Raw genomic sequence first — 13,610 nt, 5'->3', positions numbered from 1 at the left:
GTGAATGAATACGGTGATAATAATACAAAAGTATCAATACACAGGGACAGGAGATACCACAGTGAATGAATACGGTGATAATAATACAAAAGTATCAATACACAGGGACAGGAGATACCACAGTGAATATATACGGCAACAATATAAGTACAAAAGTATTAATACACAGGGACAGGAGATACCACAGTGAATACATACGTGACATAAATACAAAAGTATCAATACACAGGGACAGGAGATACCACAGTGAATACATACGGTGACATTAATACAAAAGTATCAATACACAGGGACAGGAGATACCACAGTGAATACATACGGTGACATTAATACAAAAGTATCAATACACAGGGACAGGAGATACCACAGTGAATACATACGGTGACATTAATACAAAAGTATCAATACACAGGGACAGGAGATACCACAGTGAATACATACGGTGACATTAATACAAAAGTATCAATACACAGGGACAGGAGATACCACAGTGAATACATACGGTGACATTAATACAAAAGTATCAATACACAGGGACAGGAGATACCACAGTGAATACATACGGTGACATTAATACAAAAGTATCAATACACAGGGACAGGAGATACCACAGTGAATACATACGGTGACATTAATACAAAAGTATCAATACACAGGGACAGGAGATACCACAGTGAATACATACGGTGACATTAATACAAAAGTATCAATACACAGGGACAGGAGATACCACAGTGAATACATACGGTGACATTAATACAAAAGTATCAATACACAGGGACAGGAGATACCACAGTGAATACATACGGTGACATTAATACAAAAGTATCAATACACAGTGACAGGAAATACCACAGTATAAGGGACAGGAGATACCACAGTGAATACATACGGTGACATTAATACAAAAGTATCAATACACAGTGACAGGAAATACCACAGTATATGGGACAGGAGATACCACAGTGAATACATACGGTGACATTAATACAAAAGTATCAATACACAGGGACAGGAGATACCACAGTGAATACATACCGTAATAAAAAAACACCTTAAAAGCATCAACATACAAGACAGCAAATATTGATGCTGAAATTGATCACAACAAGGCCAAAAGATATAAAACAACGTAAAAAATGAAAAACCCATTTAAATGTGATTTTAAAATAAGATAGATTAACATAATGTGAGTTTTATTAGCTTACAAATACTTTTCCACTTGAGGAAATCATTTTTATACTATGCATCATTGCAATATTGGTTGGCTTGTACATTTATATTTTTTTCACAGAATGTTCAAATCGAATAACTAATAAAATCCATATGTGGGAACTAAAAGACATCCCAATGCCGAAACCCGGGATCGAACCAGGGACCTTTAGATCTTCAGTCTAACGCTTTCCCAACTGAGCTATTTAGGCTGTATGTCTAACATTGGAGATACCAATATCGACTTAAATGTTAATCAGCCGCCCAAGCCTGATGAAATCTCTGAATCAAAGTGTAAATCTTATTACATCCCGTTTACATACGGAATAGGTGTTCACATAACGGAAAATACAGGAAAAATATACAACAGTGTCAACAACACAAAATGAACTACAGCCCTTTTATAAGAACTTAATATACTTATTTATACAAACTGATATATCAAAGCATTAATACAAGGACAGGAGGAGTGACCACAGTGTTAAGGAAAATATATATTCGATACCGTGCGTTTGGATAGCAACATTGCTCAAGTGCAGGATTGGTAGTTTGAAGGTCCCGAGTTCTTTTTGACTTTTCTGTTAAAAAACCTTAAAAATTGCCATTGCAGTAATTCTGTAAAACGAATGAAATTCAGTCTTCGGAACCAAAATAAATCCCAATGCCGAAACCCGGGATCGAACCAGGGACCTTTAGATCTTCAGTCTAACGCTCTCCCAACTGAACTATTTCGGCTATTGGAGATACCAATATCGACTTAAAATGTACATTTTCTTTCACATATACATCACATTAATAACTACATATCAATTGTACACAGGGTTTTTTCCGCAGAAAACAAACGATAAAAACAATCCAATGGTGTCAACTCAAAAACACGAAAACAAACAACAGCATTTATACTAACTGACAAAATATATCAAGAATGAATACAAGGACAAGAGATAGCTCTGTGACAGCGTCAATAAACAAGGACCAAATATAGTACAAGGTAAACACAAAGTTTAAGTTATAAACACGGAGTTAAGAGATAAATAAATTCAACCAGGAATATCAAAGCTTGATAAGTTGTTTTCTTGTGAATAAAGAATCATCAGTTTGAGAACAAGCTCAAAGCCTGGCATCATTTGTTTCTTCCTTCCCTTTTCCAAGTCTGCCATTCAAACACATTCCATACTAGACCGAGTTTCCTCTTTCCCTGACACCATACTTAGACATTTTGACAGGTACATGTTTAATGTGGGGCCAGAGCGCACTACTATATGTAAACGTGGAATTCTCCGACACCGTTTGGTATCGGAGCGTTTTGGGGTGCAAACGAAAAAAATCAACTATGACACAACACATATCCCACATATATCGATAAATGGATTATATATTGACCCAAAGCCTCTCAAGTATCAACAACAGCTGGTAAATTCGGTCAGTAGAGTCCTCGGTTTTCAATCGTTCAAAATTTCCCACCTGAGCGAATGCCGTTTTGTAGGTCATGGGAGTGACTAATCCAAAACAAGAGGCGGGCCGGAAATCTTCCAAACATGAATAGTATTTTCCGTTTTTGGTCCGGATCAGTACAGTTTGTTGATTAGTCTTGCAGCTTACAAAACTTTATCTGTAAATGTCATCAGCTGTAAATAGGGCGTCTAACTCTAAAATATATATAAAAGCAAAGTAACAAACTAACACACGATCTCTGAATTCCATTGGTATGGCAAGAAAGTTGTCAAGGAATCTGACAACTGATTAGGCATTAGATAAATTACTAAGGAGGGGCCATTTTGGAAAAGCCCCCTGTTCATAAACAACCAGCAAAAATGAGCCAGACAAATGTTGAACATACTTGCTTACAGTTAAAAGTGTGCATAGATAAAAGGACAAAAGCTGAATTCAAAGAGGCAACAACAGGAGCCAATGAGACTCAAAGTATTAGATCCAATACCAGAGAAACGAAGACATACCGGGAATGGTAAGTGGCTCCTGCACCATGTGAAAAGTCAGCCTTGACGTCTTCTGTCAAATCCAGGAAAAACAGACATCTAACAATTTCAGTGGACGTGAATATCGCCAGGCGCTTAGCTGGGCTGTTTTGTATGTGCATGCAGAAAATCGCACCGAAGGTGCGAATGCGAGCGCCGAAGTCGCGAAACCATTCTAGGGGGGTACGGGGGCATGCCCCCCCCCCCCCCCCCCCGATTTTTTTTAGATCTAGAAGCACTACCGTGCCATCTGGTGGCTTTTTAGATACATATTTGAGTGTTTTAATATAATTTACAGACAACATTTTTGGGTTGATTCATTCATTTTATTATTCGAAAGCATCGCAAAAATTCAAATGTATTTTAAATGCGAAAGACAGCACATTTTTCTCCTTTTTCTCTCCGACAAAAATGTGTCGATTGTTGGAATTACCCGAAAATATCTGTTGCGTCATATCTCTTTCCATATGAATCTAAATTAACTAGATATTTAAAATGTCGGAGCCAATATGAACAGATTAATTTCAGATTTTTTGCTGTTGTGTCCCACAAATCCTTTTTATATCATCAACATTTCTCAGAACATAAGATGACAGTAGCTCCTATATCGATGTTTAGATACATGTATACATATATATCCAGTAGCCCTACTGAAGATAGGCCTAGGACTACTCTTAAAAAATACTTTATCAGTTCATGACAGGGACAAATGAAGGCCTATATAATGTCACAGATTAGCAAAAGCTACATGTACGTGGCTTTTTTTCTGACTTTGAGGCTTTGCCTTTTTCATATTACATTTGCAGGCGAAGTGAATGTAAAACCCAGATGGATCCTATACGCGCATATATCCGCCCTAAAACCTATAAAAACAATGCTAGTAACAAATCAATCTACAATTGTTATTCGGAAGACCTTTTATTGGTGAAAAAATTACACAAAAATACATCCATTCCGGAAAAACAACCTGCCTCCGTTAACTTTGTTGTATTTCATTACAATCGCTTGTTAAAACGTTGCCGTGTATGGAATTTGAACTCGTGAGCTTTTTCCCATCTTTTTGACAGGATATCGATATCTCGGCCTCGCTTGTATTCCCGATATCAGGGGTAACAACAGTCAGACTGATCAGAACTGTGTTCGGTAGGTCCGGCATTACTAGGCCCTAATACTAATAGCCGTTTTAGACTCGTCGATGCCTAAGTTAATGTCGCAAGAGGATGTTGTTTCATCTGAACCTACAGCTGCTTGGAAGAAGTCATGTATCAACTCGTTCTTCGAAGATGATGCGAGTTTTTCGTTGGCTTTGCAGTCATGTTTCCGATGTTGACAACTTTAAAAATACTAATAATAAAATCGGCACCAGGTCCCTATAGGTTGGAACTTTCGGATACGTACTGATTGTCGGGCGGCTGTCGGTTATACAATTAAATTAAATTTATTTTTCAAATGAACCACATATCATTTAATCACTTTTCCGAACTACAAAATAAATAAATAAATAAATAAAAATATAATAGCATATTTGAATTTTTGATGTGCATGCAACTGCATATATGCTTACGTGGTAGCTACGCGCCTGATCGCTTTAATCTACATAGACATTTATCGTACATATTTAATCTAGACGTGTCACTTCCATAATGTTTCCTTGGAGTCTCTAAGGTAAATGAAATTATTACGTAGTTTCAGTTTGTTTAAAATACGTATCTATCTATATAATCCTGATACTGAAAAACAGAGACAAGTGGATATCAAGGTGACAACAGAACCATTGTAGGATCTCGAAATAGATTGCTCAAATGGCACTATGAACAAGGAAAGATGTACATGAATACTATTGAAAAATATACAAACAGAATATGACCAGATGTTTCGGAATGGTAAGCTTTTTTGTCTCATCGATAACACTCGGTATGCAAGTCTGTATTAAACAAACGTAATTTCACATTTTGAAAGTGAGAACTAGGAAAGTGACAATAAACCGCAATGTATACTAAGAAACATAATTTAAAAAAAATATCGACCTGCATATTAGATAACTGATTAACTGAAATACCGTAGGATGTTTCCCAATGAGATCCTGATGAAAACCAAACACTTGCCCTAAGCCTTTAACACCACCATTTCTCGTCTCAAATGTATTCGGCAATAGTCAGTAATATCGGTATACACGGGAGAGTGGGAGTCTAATGCTGGTTTGAAGAATGCAAATAATCAGGGAACTTAACTCGAGATGTTTGACCACAGTTTTGTAATGAAGTGACTATGATTGGTCTAAGGTACGTAAAAGTCACGATAACAGCGGACCCTGATATCAAGTAGAAGTATAAAGGAGATGTCAGTAGTTACCAGAATTCTCGTTAGTAGAGGTCGAAACATATTCAATATACATATGTATCTGAAAGTGACGTTAAAGTATCCGGACAATCTCACAAATTCTTCTCCGACAAAATCTTCATTGCTCATTCGTTAAATTAATATGCTCACCTAATGATCTTATGTAAAAGTATATTGTTTTTGTTTAGAAAAACATATATATCTATGTGATCCCATGCAAACCAAACGAAGTAATACGTGAGATGTCATCAGTGAATGATTTCTTTAATTCAAAATAATATATGCATTATTTCAGAATGAAATTAATTATTCTTTATATTTGTATATATACTAGTTTAACTAAACATATTTTCTCCGAAAAAGAAATGACTCTATATCCGGAAGTTTGTGTCCCGTCGTATCGGTTTTATATTTAGTGTGATATAACGATCACAAGACTGTACACGTCGCTGTTAATTACCCTCTACGCCATTTGGCTGAATACACATCATTGTCGGCTTTATATGGGCTACAAGGTTAGTATCTTGTTAACTTAGAATCCAGAGTAATTGGAGGACAACATATTTATTGAAATTTACTCGTATTTCCTTGTGTAAAGTTTGTATAAAAGATACGGAAAATGAGCAGTTGTTATATAAATAGTTGCCCCTGTTACGTATATAGAAATCGAAAGTAATTGGTGTTTACACGAAACGCCGACGTCAAATCCCTAGCCCGAGCTGGCAAATGAAAGATTGTGACGTTATAATTAGATCTAGATATAAATATATCTATCTATATAATTAATAGCTTGCCATTTATTAGATTCAATGTCATCACGTTTAAGTTAAGGATGGGTGCCAATTTTGGCCTGATGGTGGCTATATACACACAGCTTAGTTGAATACAGATATCATTGTCGGTTGTATTCATGGTGAATGTCGTGTTAGATAAGGTTGGGCTACAGGAGATCGAAGGTCTATCAATGTGGTCGAGTATAGTACGTACAGGCAGCATATGGCCTGTACACGTCCACAGCGAACATATGCGTTATATTCTGACCCCATTGGTTTTTAGATATTATTCGCTGAGTATGCCATATTACTTCTTGCAATAACAGTGACAGTGATGGATTCAGAAACAAAACTGGTGGAAGATTTTCAAATTTATAAAAAAAAGTGTGAGTTTAGTCGTAAAATTAATTTAAAAAAATGAGAAAATAACTATTTGGAGGGAGAAGGCAGACTAGGAAAATATATGTCTCGAAACCTCTCCTGATCCACCACTTAGGAATATATGGTTTCGGTAAAATCCTTTGAGGTGTTTATTTATATATTGTATAAAAATAAAGTAGGTCTGATCAATTCAACCTTCCCTGACTCCTAGATTATCACCCATTAGTTGATGTATCTATTTAAGAACCCCTTTCTGTTACAACAGTAGTTTAAAACATTCGGATTTTCATATTTTTGTCCTCAACATCAACGATGGGACTAAGAAACACGAAACAGCTGTATTGGCAGTGTAGTTCTTTTTGGCACACTTTATCTATAACTGTATTTTTATAGTTTTAAACTTGTGTGAGGCTTACCTCATCTTAAAAGTTAAAAAAAAAATGGATGTCCCAGTCCCCGAGGTTTGACGTGACCATGACGGCCACGGTTTTCTCTGTTGGATAGTGGCACGGTTCATAATAAACACTCACTTGATTGATTATTTATTTGAAATTACTCTGAACTTCTCAGTTTTTTTTTTATAATTTCAATACTTCATTTTAACCGATTCTAAAATCAAGGTATACACAGCTGCATTACAAATCTAACTTGATTTTCACGTATACAAACGTGTAGTTTAAATCTAACTGGAAACACATACTGACATGTACACACGTGTATTACAAATCTTAGCCGATACTAATACATGTAAAACGTCTTAAAAATCCCACTCGATATAATTATCTACGTGTGATATAATCTAATATCTACGTGTACACACGTGTATTACAAATCTTAGCCGATACTAATACGTGTAAAACAGTGTGTTAAAAATCCTACTCGATATCATTATCTACGTGTGATATAATCTAATATCTACGTGTACACACGTGTATTACAAATCTTAGCCGATACTTATACGTGTAAAACAGTGTGTTAAAAATCCTACTCGATATCATTATCTACGTGTGATATAATCTAATATCTACGTGTACAAACGTGTATCACAAATCTTAGCCGATACTTATACGTGTAAAACAGTGTGTTAAAAATCCTACTCGATATCATTATCTACGTGTGATATAATCTAATATCTACGTGTACAAACGTGTATCACAAATCTTAGCCGATACTTATACGTGTAAAACAGTGTGTTAAAAATCCTACTCGATATCATTATCTACGTGTGATATAATCTAATATCTACGTGTACAAACGTGTATCACAAATCTCACACGATGTCAATATCTACGTGTACAAACGTGTATCACAAATCTCACACGATGTCAATATCTACGTGTACACACGTGTATCACAAATCTCACACGATGTCAATATCTACGTGTACAAACGTGTATCACAAATCTCACACAATGTCAATATCTACGTGTATACAAGTATATTATAATAAGTACCATACAGTTATACCCATGTGCACTCACGTGCATAAAACATACTCGATACTAATAAATCTGTTTACTTTCGTAGTTGGTAAGATGTTTTCCAGCATAGATACATTTTATTGCCATGGTTACACTATATTTCGAGTGGGATCAGTCTGTATTCGTACAAAAGAAACACTTATGTGAGTCTGTCACAAACAGATCAGATATTAATGTTACAGTGTTATCATTGATGTGTGATAAAAATACACAGAAATTGTCGGGTTTATTCTTGAGTCTTATTCTTACACATGTTTGTGTTTAAAAAAGAAACATGTAAGTCCAAATTACACATTTACTCAGACATCTCATTATAGTCTATTTACATCAAGGTACATAAACCTTACATATACGATACCACGCTTAATAGAACATGAGATATCTGATACTGATAGACACATCGTATTATATCTTTTGTATTGGATATAATGAACTTCATATTTTCACAATAGTTTCACAATATACTTATCGATACTATCGAATCTACAAATCAATATACATTTGATATTGAATTTCATTACCAATATGAAACATGCATCTAGAATATATAAGAATATAGTTTTACCTTACCCTGCATACCTTTCGGGTGTGCACAGAGAAGTAGGAAAACAGATCTATGTCACTGAAATGAAGTGAATGAACACTATCACACAACCCCATAAGGTTCCTCACAACAAGACCTTTCATAATTTTAAAATCAGTGTCAAGTCATATATTAACATAAAAATGATTCCCCTGTTACATACATTTTTCCATTTTGTTCTACATTCACAGACACCATAACTCTTCAAACGTGATGGCTGAAGGAGGATCTTCTCATAAAGTTTCTGACACCTCCAGACCTGAGTTTGATTCCTACTTGTTGGATTGCCCAATCTGTCTGGAACAGCTACACCAACCCAAGTCGCTCCCTTGTCTCCATTCCTTCTGCCAGGAATGTCTGTCCACGTTCATCACCAAGGACCTGTCGGGAAATATGGCGTCGGCGACTGCCTTTCCATGTCCAGTTTGTAGGAAGATGACCCATCCGGTCAATGCGGCTGAGGACAAAAATAAATGGGCTCAACAATTTCCAACAAATGAGTTGGTTAAAGACCAAGTAAAGGACGTCACAGCACATGAGCTGATGTTCTGTAAGCCTTGTGAAAAAAAAGGAAACACAAAGACACCTGCAACAATCTGGTGTAAAACATGTAATGTCCTGTTCTGTGACACCTGTAAACTTGAATATCACGATTTGATTCATGAAGGATGTGAAACAGTAGATGTAACTGGGAAAGGTGGTATGGTACAACGACAAGTAACAAAACAGGTCAGATGTGAGAAACATACAGAGAAGATGGATTACTATTGTGAAGATCACCAGATACTTGGCTGTAGTAGATGTATCACCATAGACCACAGACGATGTGAAGTAGTGACAACGACACAGGAATATTGTGATAAACTGAAGAAGGAATCACGACTGGATGACTTGAAGACATCACTAAAGAAAACAACAGAAGCCATTGAGTTATTGATCAAAGAGTTTGGTGAGCAACTTCAGACACTTTTAGAAGACCAAGACACCGGATTGAAAAGTTTAGCAGATCTACGTCAAAGAATCGACACACGTCTTGACGCCATGCAGAAAAATAGCACAGATGAGCTGATAGCAACGTACAAAGAGGAAAAAGATAATCTGGAGATGTCTATGCAGAAATGTGAACGACTGATGTTTTCGATTCAAAACACAATAGAATCCTCTGGAACGGCGATTCAGAAAAATGACAGTGTGGACACGATCTTGTTGTTTCAGAGAGGTCAGGCGGAGGTAAAGTCTTACGAGGACCTTATCACAGAAATGAGGAAGAAGTTCACCACAGTCAGAATCAAACACAGCGTCGACCCGAATCTCCTAACGTTAGATAAGGACATTCCATTGTCTATGGGCAAAATCAAAATAGAGAAGAATTTAAATAGTCTTTCTGGTCCTAAATCTCCATTGTTGAAATGTGGCGTAACCGAGGTGAGCAAGTTCTGCATCAAGTGTCCATCAGATGTCTTATATTGTCATGCACCTGGTGTCGTTTACTTACCGGATGATCATATTGTTGTAGGAGACTATAACAACAAAAAGATCAAATTGTTTACAGTTTCAGGGAAATGTGAAGATGTGATGAAGGTTTCAGGAAAACCGCACGACATGTGTCTTTTGGATGATAACACCGTAGCGGTCGCTAACTTTGATGCGCCTGTCATATACGTCATCAAAGTCGAGTCCTCAAAATTAAGTCTTATGTCAGAAATAAAACTCTCACAGAATATCACTCCCTGGGGTATCACTACTACAGGTGACGGGTTCACTGTGAGTTCTAGGGGGGTCTTGTACAATGTCCAACAGAATGGAAATACGCAACATATACAAACCTGCTCTTCTCAATGCTACCATCTTGTGTCCGATCCAAGAACTCTACACTTGTATGGCAGCCAGCCCACATCCACGAGTGGCAGAGTAGCGGTATTCAGACTTTCAGACGGTACTCGTACAGACGTGGCGACAGTTGGTATCCTGAAGGAAGCGTTTGGAGTAGACGTCGACGGCGAAGGCAATGTGTACGTATGTGGGCGAGTGTCTAACAACGTGGTACAAATGTCGGAGGATGGGGACCACGTCAGAGAACTGCTGACGTCATCAGACGGTGTAGTCAGCCCGAGGGCAATATCTGTCTGTGGGAACAAATTTGTAGTCACAAACCAATCAATAGGGAATCAAAATAATGTACACGTGTTTCAACTTTCCTAATCTGTGAAATTTAACTTTGTACATACTGATGAATTAGACATCGACATTGTCCTGCTAGTAAAATGATTTTGAGTGACAAAATTATGTCCTTTATCGATATAATTTAGCATGATAATATCAGTAATATTATTGTGATATATTAAATACCCAAATAACCCTCATACTAGTATATATATATATTCTAAAAGCTGTTTATAAGGATGGAAATCATTAACACTTATAAAAAGACCCCGGATTTGTTTCAGCAGTCATTGCGAGCTTATACCTTCCTGTGATCAAAACATTTTCATTGAATCAGGCTCTTAGTAATATAGTTTTTAAAGCTAAATGACCAAGAGAGATAGGAGTATGTAAAGTTAATGCAGACGCATTCATGTCCAGAAAAAGAAGCCGGATACTGAAACGACTTGATGACTGGAACCATTTTGAATAGAAAATGCGATTTTCTCTCTTTTTCGCGAGGAACACTGACTGAGGTACAGGCTATCCAGATGAGTGGTGGCTATACACGTACCTGGTGCTATACAAGGAGCTTATTTTCTGAATCATTACTGAATGAAAACCAATCAGCCAGAATCGCAAAGCGTGATGTCAGACTTGCTCAGTTTAATCCAGCTTTTTTTTAATCTCGGATGTTATGATTTGGGACATCATCACTCATTATGTCATTGTCGACAGGCTGGATCCGGTAGCGTGCGTTTCTATCGAGTCAGAAGCCGGTGCACTGTGTAGTACATTGTATATCATGCATGAGTGATAAATAAATGACCCGTATTTACATTTAATATTACACCATAAAATATTGCAAGGAATTATGAACTTGCTGCAAAAGCATTAGTTATAGTTGACTTGTGTTTAATTAGTTGATAATTCCTTTAGATAGGATTAACAAGACGATGAACAAATTAATCAAGTACATTTTATCAACATTGTACTGTTGTAAATCAACTGTTTATACAACTATTCAACCCCTTCATTATATTTTTGTAAGTACCTGTATATATGGTCAAAGTTGTAATACTGATGAAGTCAGTTAAAAGTTTACATTTTTGTTACAAATAAACAAAAAGAAATAAATTCTGAATGTGATTTTAATGACTGTCAATGTGTTATTTTTTCATGCTCCCCGAACAAGTGTGTTAGGGAGGGGAGGGGGGTCATGCATCACTATTGGGTTCGCACGTCCAAGGTCAAGATCACATTGAGTATAAAGGTCGAGTTCATTGTCTGAAAGATATCGTCTGACTTCTGGTCCGTATGCCAGGTCAAGGTCACATGGAAGTAAAAGTTAAAATTCATCGTCTGAACATAGTGTCAGATTCTCTGAAGAGTCTCAATGGGATTTAAGGGATATATTTAGGGTGGAAAGGCTGTGAGTCCTGTACCGCTGGGTTTGTACACAAAAGGTCAAGGTCATATTGCAGTCATTGTCTGGGCCATAACTTCTGACTCCCTAAAGATTGAAGGTTTTACTGATTTGCCTGTTTCATCGCTGTGCATGTATGCTTTCTGAACCTCGGTAAAATGTTTTAATCCTATATGAATTTTAATTGAAAATTGAATAATAAATCAAAACAAGATTGTAGACCATAATGTTGATGCTATTTCTTCTCAGGTTTGAAAATAATTCAGAAAGATTTTTTTGTTTTAATATTGAAACATAATTTTCAGTATTCGATACGTATATATATAGCGTATCGTGGTATAGATAGAGATTTTGGGAAGTTCCTAGATCTCGTGCATGATGTACAGGGAGTCGATATCTTTTTTGGACGATTGTAGTAATATGTAATAGTGTATACAGTATTTAGAACGGGAACCAATTAACTATCTTAAGAAAAAAAAGTTTTGCTTAAAAGTAAAAAAGACGAATATATGTATTTTACAAGTTTGTTATAAAGATATGCTACAAACAAAGGATAATTGGATGGTGGATATAAAGGGGGGATTATACAGATTATGGTGTAATTTTTTTTTAGGAAAATGGAGATATTACTCATCTTGTAATAAAGGAAAGAATGGTTAATGCAGTTCGATAAGAATGTACAATGTACAAAGAAGCTGATCTCATCTGCAATTAAGAACAAGTAAAGTTTTGTTATAAAAGAACAACACATCGTCAATTTATCTACAAGTGAAGATAACGTCCCAGAAGATCACATTCGATTCCTATTATATATATATTTGGTTGTTCTGTCATAAAATATATATGTTCACTGTATAATCCTCTGTAAAAGTATGTATATATATATTTTTGTTTATAAATGAAACAATTTGAAGTTGATGTTTATGTTATACCATGCGAACCAAACCTCGCTATCCTTTAATGTTATTATGAAATAACTTATTTCCCAAATAACACCCTTTTTTTCAGACTTAAGACAAAACACTGCATTTCCGTAATTTTGTGTCCCGTCGTGCCGGTGTTGTATCAGTTTGACACAACGATCACATGACTGTACATGTCACGGTATACCCCCTTCGACAACAGTCTAAATACACATCTTTGTCGGCGTAGCTTTCGGACGTCGAAGGCGCCCGAGCGAAGCTTTTTAATGGTAACATATGCGTGCGTAAACAGAGTAGCTTCCCCTTTCTACACCTTGCCTTTAAAAAAATTCGTCCGGAGGTAGACGTCCAGCGGGGAAACAGGAAGTGTATC

The 13,610-nt window shown here is 36.4% G+C and overlaps 1 protein-coding gene and 2 non-coding genes across 3 annotated transcripts; 1 reads left to right on the top strand and 2 right to left on the bottom strand.

Annotated features, from left to right (window-relative positions):
• Positions 1 to 1,351: 1,351 nt before the first annotated feature.
• Positions 1,352 to 1,424, bottom strand: Trnaf-gaa. The gene has a single exon. It is a non-coding gene; the product is annotated as a tRNA-Phe (tRNA).
• A 450-nt stretch (positions 1,425 to 1,874) lies between these two features.
• On the bottom strand, positions 1,875 to 1,947 carry Trnaf-gaa. The gene has a single exon. It is a non-coding gene; the product is annotated as a tRNA-Phe (tRNA).
• Positions 1,948 to 5,958: 4,011 nt separating this feature from the next.
• On the top strand, positions 5,959 to 12,020 carry LOC110466461. The gene is made up of 2 exons (XM_021522963.1): positions 5,959 to 6,043; positions 8,938 to 12,020. The coding sequence occupies exon 2, from the start codon at positions 8,960 to 8,962 to the stop codon at positions 10,946 to 10,948; it is 1,989 nt and encodes a 662-aa protein (XP_021378638.1). The 5' UTR covers positions 5,959 to 6,043; positions 8,938 to 8,959; the 3' UTR covers positions 10,949 to 12,020.
• Positions 12,021 to 13,610: the final 1,590 nt, after the last annotated feature.

Source organism: Mizuhopecten yessoensis, unplaced genomic scaffold, assembly GCF_002113885.1.
Source record: "Mizuhopecten yessoensis strain PY_sf001 unplaced genomic scaffold, ASM211388v2 scaffold11133, whole genome shotgun sequence".
Lineage (NCBI taxonomy): Eukaryota > Metazoa > Mollusca > Bivalvia > Pectinida > Pectinidae > Mizuhopecten > Mizuhopecten yessoensis.
Note: the sequence above shows the minus strand (reverse complement) of the source record. Positions and strands in the feature narration are given on the sequence as shown.